The sequence below is a fragment of the Sceloporus undulatus genome, chromosome 11, assembly GCF_019175285.1.
Source record: "Sceloporus undulatus isolate JIND9_A2432 ecotype Alabama chromosome 11, SceUnd_v1.1, whole genome shotgun sequence".
Taxonomy (NCBI): domain Eukaryota; kingdom Metazoa; phylum Chordata; class Lepidosauria; order Squamata; family Phrynosomatidae; genus Sceloporus; species Sceloporus undulatus.
Window position 1 is genome coordinate 4,188,159 of NC_056532.1, and position 9,269 is coordinate 4,197,427.

Here is a 9,269-nt window from a genome sequence, read left to right on the forward strand (position 1 = left end):
ACAAGGTCACCACCTGCTGGTCACGTGGCTTCTCAGCAGCCCCCCCCTTTACAAGGTTAAAGAGTTTGGGGGAAAGGGGCGGGGCGTCTGTCTGTCTGTCTGTCTAGGGATGGGTCTGTCTCTAGCTATCTGTCTAGTTTTATCTGTATCGATGTATCTCTATCTATCTATCTATCTATGTATATTTATATCTATCTACCAATCTCTATCTCTGTATATCTATAGCTATCAATCTCTATCTATCTATCTCTACTTCTCTCTCTCTATGTATATCTATCTATTTCTATTTATCTCTGTCTACTATCTTAGTATATCTATCTCTATCTCTTTCTACCTATCTCTCCATCCTTATCTCTGTATACTGTATCTCTATCTATATATCTTATCTATCTATCTATCTATCTCTATCTCTATCCCTAGCCCTATCTATCTCTATATATCTCTATCCATCTCTACCTATATCTGTCTGTCTGTCTATCTATCTATCTATCTATCTATCTATCTCTGATTATCTCTATCCATCTCTTATCTCTGTCTGCTTCTATCTATCTCTATCTGCCTATCTCTTTATGCACATATTCATATAGATACAGATATAAAGGGATATCCAAGTATATATGCTTGTGTCTATACAGATACAAAGAGCAACAGCACATTTCTATGCCACTTACCAGCGCACTTAAATGCTTTACAAAGTGTACTCTAAGCATAAATATAAAGGGACATGCATGTATATATGCTTGAGTGTGTGTGTGTTTATATATATATATATGCATGCATACACACACACACACACGTCTAGATAGACACAGATATAAAGGGACACGCAGTGAGTATAGAGAGAGATCTGGCAGGGCCTTTCAGGCTGAAAGAAAAGTTGGCAACATGAGCTTTCCTTTATGCTAAGTGTCAGTGTGCATGTCTTTTATACACACACACACACACACACCATAAAGCCACATATAAGTATATATGTGTGTGTGTGTATAATATACACACCATATATAAGTGTATTGTTGTTCTGTGCCTTCAAGTCATTTCCAACTTAAGGTAACCATAAAATAACAACACCTAGTTTGTTCCTTGAACCCTGGTCTCCAGAGTCAGAGTCCAGCACTGAAACCACTATGCAACGCTATACACACACACATACGCATACATGCTTATGGGTCCTTTTACACACATGTGTCAAAAAGCCGCTGGGTTTTTTCCCACTCTGGTGTATGAATCAGGACATGAGCTTGCGCTTTCAAAGTTCAGCGGAGGGTGCCGACAGCGCAAGCGGTGCATAATCCCCGCTAGCCTTGGCAGACGATAAGGATCCATGCTCTGCGGGTCACAAAGTGTGGGAAGCGGAGCAGAGATGCTTCCTCAAGATAAGAAGGCGGCAGCGGTGGCTGCTTCACCTTTGCTTTTTATCCACATTGCATCACCTGCGTTGCGACACAACTTCACCAGATTGCCCCCCGGGTCATATCTCCGTCGCAAGTCAGGATGTGAGCTTTAAACTACCGTGTGCGGATTTATCATAGTAACCAGGCAAGCAAAGACATGCTCATAGACATCATAAGAGTTGGAAGAGACCCCAAGGGCCACCCAATCCCACCCGCCTCTGCCATGCAGGAACTCTCAATCAGAGCACCCCCAACAATATGTTGTGCGCCTTGCAAGTCGTTTCCGACTCATGGCAACCCCACCTTGGGGTTTGTTCCTGGCACGATTTGTGTGCCTTCATTTGTGTGTGTGTTCACCTGCAGGGGCCTCGCCTCGACCAACAACCGCTCCGGAGAAGACAGCTGGCTGAAGTCGCTCTTCGTCCGCAAAGTCGATCCCCGAAAAGATGCCCACTCCAACCTCTTGGCCAAAAGGGAGACCAGCAGCCTTTATAAACTGCAGAGTGAGTGGCCGTTTGCTTGCGTTATGTCGCTGTTATTGTCCCCATCACCGTCGTCCGCCATCATTGTTTCTGACATCCTTTCCTTTTTCCAACGGCCGGCATTAAAAAGATTGCAATAGTACTATTTTCCTTTCTGTTCTCACTCTTTTTCCATGTTTGGCCACCTTTTAATACTGAGTTTTGTTGTTCCAGTTCACAATGTCAAACCGGAGTGCCTAGACGCCTACAACAAGCTGTGGTAAGTCTTACTATCCCTAGGGATGGCTTTGGGGTTTAAAATGTGTAAACCTGGTGGTAGGTAATAACCCAAAGAGAGCCATCATGGTGAGAGCGTTGGACTAGGGCCTGGAAGACTAGGGTTGGATTCCCCGCTTGGCCATAAAACCCTTTTGGGAAAGTCACACTCTCTCAGCCTCAGAGGAAGGCAATGGCAAACTGACTCTGGACAAATCATGATAGGTTCCCTTACCATAAGCTCAGAACTGAATTGAAGGCACGCAACACACACAACAATTGTCAAGTTTGTTGTTGTTCTGGCTTTGAAGTAAGTCCCATTGAATCCAGTGAGACCTCCTTCCCTTCTGATAAGATGATACAGGAAAACAAGGCAGGGCAAAGGTATAAAAGGGACTGATATCATTGAAATTGCAGGTGGCGAACCACACTCAGGGAAATAGGTTTTTCCCTGTAAGCAGAAAACTAGTTTGGCAGGGAGCAAGTTGAGCCAGATCTGCATCTGAAGGAGATGGAGTCAAATGACAAGAAGAGAGAGTCCGCCTAAAATCCGATGGTTGTGGATCCTTTCTTCCTGGCGTACTTGTTCGGCCGCTTCGGGATCGTGCCAACACACGCGGGCAACTTGTTTGTAGGAGGACATCATGAGATCTGTTGAAACAGAAGTAGTGCATAACAGGCTGGGATTTGTACTTCGGCCTGATATTCAGCCTTCTCTGTCAGAGATCTCTGGTGCCATCCCAGGGTCCCATAGGATGGAGCCATGGTACTTAAAGTGGCATCAGACTGCATTAATCCCGCCACATTGATGCGGCCACAGCTTTGCTGTACATAAAGGAGTTGTCTTTGAAGCTCTTGAGTTTCGAGCGCTCTTCTTCGGATCCGATGCTTCACCTTTGCGAGGATATATCTACCCTGAAAACCTCAAATCGTGCATTTCACTAACAACAAACATATGAGATGTAATCACACGTAACAGTTCACTGATAAAAGGCCGAGCAACAAATAATGTTTGTCACATTTCACTGTCCGGTGCATTAAGCAGAGAGTAAATCCTTCCGAAAGGCCAGTTCCATAAGCAGCACATGGGGATTTTCTTCACAGGACCAGCAGTATTGAAGCAGATCCTAACAACAGCATGAACATGTTTCTCTTCTCTTCCTTCTTTTAAGCCAAGAGGTGCTGCCAAATGTCCACGAAGGGAAAGAGTATCCCTGTACGTTGGTTGGGACGTGGAACACGTGGTATGGAGAGCAAGATCAGGCAGGTAGGAGATGATGGTGATGATGATGATGCTTATACTTTATTGATATAGTGCTGTAGATTTGCACATACAGTGATGCAGTTGTGCTAGGGATGTATGCGCTCGCAGCCGTTGGTGTGAGATGTTCCAGAGCTTTGGGGAATGAGCTGGCAACCATTTGTTCCACCTTCATGGAACAAATCACAGCCAATTTGGGCCAAGACCTGACATTTGTTATCCATCCCAAGAAGAAGTGGGATTTTATTCTGCTCCCACTGCAACACCGTACCCAACATTTCACAGATAGAAACTGGGATGTGTGTCACCAAACAGTGAGGAAGGACATACAAACTAGGAGAGGCTGCGGCAGTTTGCTTTTGCCTGAGCCGACTGGGAAGATCCTGCCTCTCTCCTCTTCCTTTCCCTCCTGCCGAAACCACTTTCAAATTTGGTTTAAAACATGACGTTTCTGCTTCCAGTCCATCTGTGGCGGTACGAGGGAGGCTACCCTGCGCTGACGGAGGTCATGAGTAAGCTTCGACATGACAAGGTGAGACAAGGTGAAGTCTGTCAGCCTGATCCTATGCTCTGTAGCATGCTTAAGATAGTTATTTAATTTTAAGAGGATGGTGCTTTGTTACAGATCCTAGAACAGTGCATCTTAAACTATCTAGTCTGAGGGACCAGCATGTTTCACATCCATCGCATGTGCCAAGGACTGGCACCCTGTTTGCACCCATTGAGCACAACGGTCCCTTTCTTTCCTTGAAACTCCAGGGACTTGCAGCCAATGGCTTGTGGATTGGCACCGGTCCATGGACCGCCTGTCCTAGAAGCATGTTCTAATAAACTGTGAAACAAGACATATATTGCAGCGTTTAAATATCTGGATAGGTGTCACATTGAAGATGGGAAAAGCTTGTTTTTCCTTCTGAGACTGGAAGGTGGAATATGTCATCTAATCTCTTTGGTGGTTCAAGGTGCAGCCCCAGCCTTGCAGGGAATAAATCCACATTTATCATTCAGGCTTAATAATACTTATTGCAAAGCTTTATGCATCATCAAGGAGTTTAGAAGTTTGCGTATCCACTCAGTGCTGGAGTCCAGGTGGTTTGGACTCCAACTCCCATAATCCTTTGCCTCATGCTGGCTGAGGTTTCTGGACCAATGGAAGTCAAAAGCATCTGTAGGCACATGTGTTGCTGTTGCTTTATGCCCCATGTTTCTCTGAAAACGTTAACTTTCCCCAATCTTCCATTGTCCAAACAACATCAATTTTAAACATGAATCCAAGTAAATGTCCTGGTATTAAAGTCTTAAGGAACACACTGGATTGTAACTTGATTTGATTTGATTTAACGTAATGGTATAATTTGATTTTAGACGTTCATGGAGTTCCGCAAAGCAAGGGGAAGCATGCTTCTTTCTCGCAAGAACCAGCTGCTGTTGGAGTTCAGCTTTTGGAATGAACCCGAACCCAGGGCTGGACCCAATATCTACGAACTGAGGTCCTACCAGCTTCGTGTAAGTGCCTTTTTCCTATATGTGAAATGTATATTTGAAAGACGACGAAGGAATGTGTCTCCTGTCGCTTCACCTCAGAAAACAGCGTTGTCAAAGTAGCCGAGCCCGTAGTTGCCATAGTCGGTTTTGATGCGTCGACTGCATTTTCTGCCGTATGTGGTGCTCAAACTGGTTCACAGATCAGGGCTTGAATCGCAAATCAGATGCCCACAAATTATAGCTTAAGAGGAAGACTGAACCCAACCTTGTGTCAGGTTGCCCTTGAAGTTGGTACAGAAGATGCCAAGCCGGTTCCTGCCAGGAGTGGCACTGCCAGCAGTTCAGCGTCTTCCAAGCTTCCTCTTGAACATTATGCCTTTTGAACAAGCCAAAAAGCACACTAGGAAATCATGTAGAGATCTAGTCACATCTTTCTTTCTTTCTTTCCTTTCAGCCTGGAACAATGATCGAATGGGGCAACTACTGGTGAGTGTCCCTCGCTGCAGTGGCCATGCTCTTCTTAATGCGGTTTGTATGTTGGGTTACGCCAGCCTTAAAGTGTCCAGGAGTTGAACACATTAGATTTGGCTTCCTGGAACAGACCATTTTTCCCCTTGAGCTTAATCCTAGACTGGGATAGTTGACCAGAGCATTGTGAAACCGCTCTCAGCATGCAGAGACTGCTCCCTTCCCTGATAGACAAAGCACCCTGGTTTAGGCCAATGCCCTCCTGTGCAATGGCCCCACTCCCTCCTTGTTTGATTTACTGGCATTCAGGGAATGGGAAGAGCGGCAGAGAGCCAACCTGCATCATGGGGAAAATAAGCCACAAAATGTGCACAAAATGTCCCGTCTGTTCAAGAGCGAATGGGGTGGAGCAGCAAAGGGAGGTCATCTGATTTTGTTAACAACTGAAGTCTGTGGCTCGCTTTTTATTGAAAGCACATGCATGTGGCTGTGAGAGAGAAAATGGCACAGGGTTAAGAACAACAAGGGTGGTGCAGTACCATCAGAGTTTTTGCAACCTGCCATTGGTTTTCTTCTTCGGCAGCCACTCATTTGATTGGCGGTGACATTCACAACCCTCTCCTTGAAACATTGTCCTTGGAGAGAACTAGATAACCTCTGCATTGATGTTGCTTTTTATGTGCCTTCAAACTTATGCGCAGGAGAAAAGGCCCCACAGTTTTCTTGGCCAGATTTGTTATTTTAGAGGGAATTTGGCCGAGTGTAGATTCAAACCTTGGTCTCCTAGAGTCCTGATCCCAAAGGGTTTTCTTGGCCAGAGTTCTCCCACAGCCCCAGACCAATGTTCAAACCGCTTTGCCACACTGGTTCTTGAATGTTTCTCTTAGACTTGCCGTTCTCCAGCACTTCTCTCCTTCTACCTTTCAGGGCTCGAGCCATTGGTTTCCGGCAGGATGACAAAGAAGCCGTCGGTGGCTTCTTTTCGCAGATTGGGCAGCTGTACATGGTCCATCACCTTTGGGGTAAGGCTGGGCATCAGTGCAATGCCCTGAGCATTAGTTTCATTCCTCCTACCAAACTGATTTTTCAAAGGTTATTCGATACAACGAAAGGGAAGGTATGGATAGGCAGTGATAGGCTCCAAATCTTTCCCTCTTCTTCCAGCTTACAAAGACCTCCAGACAAGAGAAGACATCAGGAACGCTGCGTGGCACAAACCAGGATGGGATGAGCTGGTATACTATACAGGTAATGCTCTAAGGCACATGGCATGTGCCATGACTCTCTTTGCCACACCGCTTTGGATGCTGATAGCATTGGTGCGCGACAGTGGCAGGAGCCATTTTGCCAGGGTTCATACCGGCGACAAGAAAAGCCGAACAGTGGCTGGAATCCTGTTGGTGTCTTCATATACATCCACAACATTCCCTGTGAAAGCAATTGGATAGGTTTTTCCCCCCAACATGGAACATGTACAGTTAATGGCAGCAACTCAGAAGCATAAATCGTAAAGCCTGCATGCGTTGTGTGACTTGCCTGTGTGCATTTGCTGTGTGCAGCACCTGAGAAGGCCAGAGGTAGCATGAGCGAATTTGGACACTCCACCTCTTCTGAAGAGGTTGATTCATGTCCGCTTGGCAAGACTCTTGTGATCCGTATCCGGCTCTGCTTCTTCTTATCCATCTAATTTATTTAATCCATATTTATTTATTTGATCTAGACCCCACGTTTCTCACCAATGGGTCCTGTATCAGTCTTGCTTGTGGAAGCGCGCATGGCTTGTGCCGTGTAATGCTTTGACGGTTACAAAATCTTAAGTTTCATGTTTAATATGTACAACCTCGGAGAAAACTAACTTTTAATGAATGGTTTCTTTTCTTCTCCTTCTCCCTTTGCTTCCCTTTCCTGCCTTCCCTTCTTCCTTTCTTCCAGTGCCCCTGATTCAAGAAATGGAGTCCCGGATTATGATCCCGTTGAAGATTTCTCCTCTTCAGTAAAAGCCACTGACTGGTGCCTCTGGGTAGATTTAGAGCGACAAAAGCGTTGGTCTTGTCTTCGTTTTGTTTCCCTTCTCCTCCTCTTCACGTTTATTTAACCGTTTTGCGTGTGACAGTGGCAACCCTGACTCCGGAAAGTACTGTATCCTGGGGCAGAGGAATGATACCTCGCAGGGGCACTTAGAAAAGCTGTAAGGGGGTCATCATTTCTTTTCTTCTCTTAAGTCTTAGTGTTCAGGCACCAAACCTCTTTGGAACGCAGGCAAGCGTTTGGAGAAGCGGCAGGCGCTGAAGGAAACGCACAAATTCTGGAACGGTGCTGTATTTAATTCGACACGCACACTCCCTTGCAAGCTTTTATTCTTCCATCATTGCAGTCACTCCTTCATGTTCTCCAAATGTTGGAGCGGAGGGCATCTACATGTAGAAAACTAGCATGTCAGGTTAATAGTTGGTTTGAAGCTGCCTTACTTGACTCCATTGTGGTATCAATAGGCCACCTTTGATTCTGGGAAGTTCATCACTTGGAGATGTATATATGTTGCTGGAAAGGAAATGCTCTCCGTTCGAACACTCAGCCCTAGCAATGTGGCTGCTTTCCTTGGAGCGATGGGGTCCCTGTAAACCTGGGCGCATCTGCACCACAATGCTAGTATTTCGGTCCCACTTCAGCCGCCGTGGCTCAGCCCTGGGATTTGTAGTCTGGCGAGGTGCTTTGAATGCTCTGCTGTCCATGATGGCAATGCACTAAAGCCCTCCATGGAAGGAATTCCAAGCGGGCTACAAATCCTAGGATTTCGCAGGACTGGCAATGAAAGTGGTATCGAAGTGCTTTAGGTGGGCAGTGTAGATGCAGCTCTGGCCTGAATGAACAGATCCAGAAGCTCCTTTCCTTGCTTCTACCTGAGCTGATAAGAAACGAAAGTCACTGGAGGATTTTGGAGTCCAGACCAATGCAAGGCTTTCTCAAACCAAGATTCATATCCACAGAATAGGCGGCATCGTTCACCTTTTTGCAAGCACTCCTGGATTGTGCGGCAAAGCCAAACGCAGGAAGGAAGGGTTGTTTATTATTATTGTTGTTATTATTATTATTATTTAATTGAATTCATGATTTAAAACTTTAGTTTGTGTGATTCAACTCAGAGAAAGCAATTCTGCTATGAGACAATGGAAACAAAAACGAAGCCTATGAAATCGCTTAGGATCAGCACAATGCGCTGTGCCCCACTTTTCCATTTTGGGTTTCACTTAGACTAGAGAGAGAAGTGTGTGTGTGTGTGTGTGTGTTGTGTGTCGTCGTGTGTCTGTGACATTTCGAGCATCGCGTACGTTGGAGCCATGCGCTTGTCAGCTCACAAATCAGTGCAATTCACTGTTACGTTTGGTGGCCTAGGAAATGTGTATATACATTTCGGTGAGGTTTTTTCCTTCTTCTGGCCAAACGCATCAATTAAAAATATATCCGATTGATTTTCTCATATCCTTGGCGTTGTTTGGTCTTCTTTCCAGACCAATGGGACTTGTTTTCTGCAGAGAGTTAAGCAGATCAGGCCCTAACACTCCAAAGAGTTGAGATACACCATTTGTTGTTGTGTGCCTTCAAGTCATTTTTGACTTACGGCAGCCCTAAGACGAACCTATCCTGGGTTGTTCTTGGCAAGATTTGTTCAGAGGCGGTTTGCCATGGCTTTCCCCTGAGGCTGAGAGAGTGTGACTCCTTGTCCAAAGTCTCCCAATGGGTTTACACGGCCGAGCCGGGATTTGAACCCAGAGTCCAATGCGCAAACAGTGGCACCATTCGGGGTCACACTTGTATTTTTCCAGACAGGAGTGTGCAAAGGCTTTTCGGTGGCCTCACCTGACACAATCTCCCCAAGCGCACAAGTTTGTGAAATGCATCCCAGGCACATTCCTTTTCGGTGTC

General features: G+C 45.7%; 1 protein-coding gene across 1 annotated transcript; it reads left to right on the forward strand.

The window, feature by feature from the left end:
• Nucleotides 1-1,536: 1,536 nt before the first annotated feature.
• On the forward strand, nt 1,537-8,825 carry NIPSNAP2 (nipsnap homolog 2). The gene is made up of 9 exons (XM_042442321.1): nt 1,537-1,897; nt 2,090-2,135; nt 3,304-3,398; nt 3,854-3,924; nt 4,758-4,898; nt 5,332-5,363; nt 6,273-6,367; nt 6,510-6,593; nt 7,278-8,825. Exons 1-9 carry the CDS (start codon nt 1,552-1,554, stop codon nt 7,340-7,342), a joined length of 975 nt encoding a protein of 324 aa, XP_042298255.1. The 5' UTR covers nt 1,537-1,551; the 3' UTR covers nt 7,343-8,825.
• The last annotated feature ends 444 nt before the right edge of the window (nt 8,826-9,269 follow it).

What these genes read in the sequence shown, in the direction of transcription:
- NIPSNAP2 (XM_042442321.1), top strand. Translation starts at nt 1,552, where the DNA reads ATGCTCATAGACATCATAAGAGTTGGAAGAGACCCCAAGGGCCACCCA. An exon ending in ATCGAATGGGGCAACTACTG is followed by an intron (nt 5,364 to 6,272) that starts GTGAGTGTCCCT and finishes TCTACCTTTCAG; the next exon opens with GGCTCGAGCCATTGGTTTCC. An exon ending in TGAGCTGGTATACTATACAG is followed by an intron (nt 6,594 to 7,277) that starts GTAATGCTCTAA and finishes CCTTTCTTCCAG; the next exon opens with TGCCCCTGATTCAAGAAATG.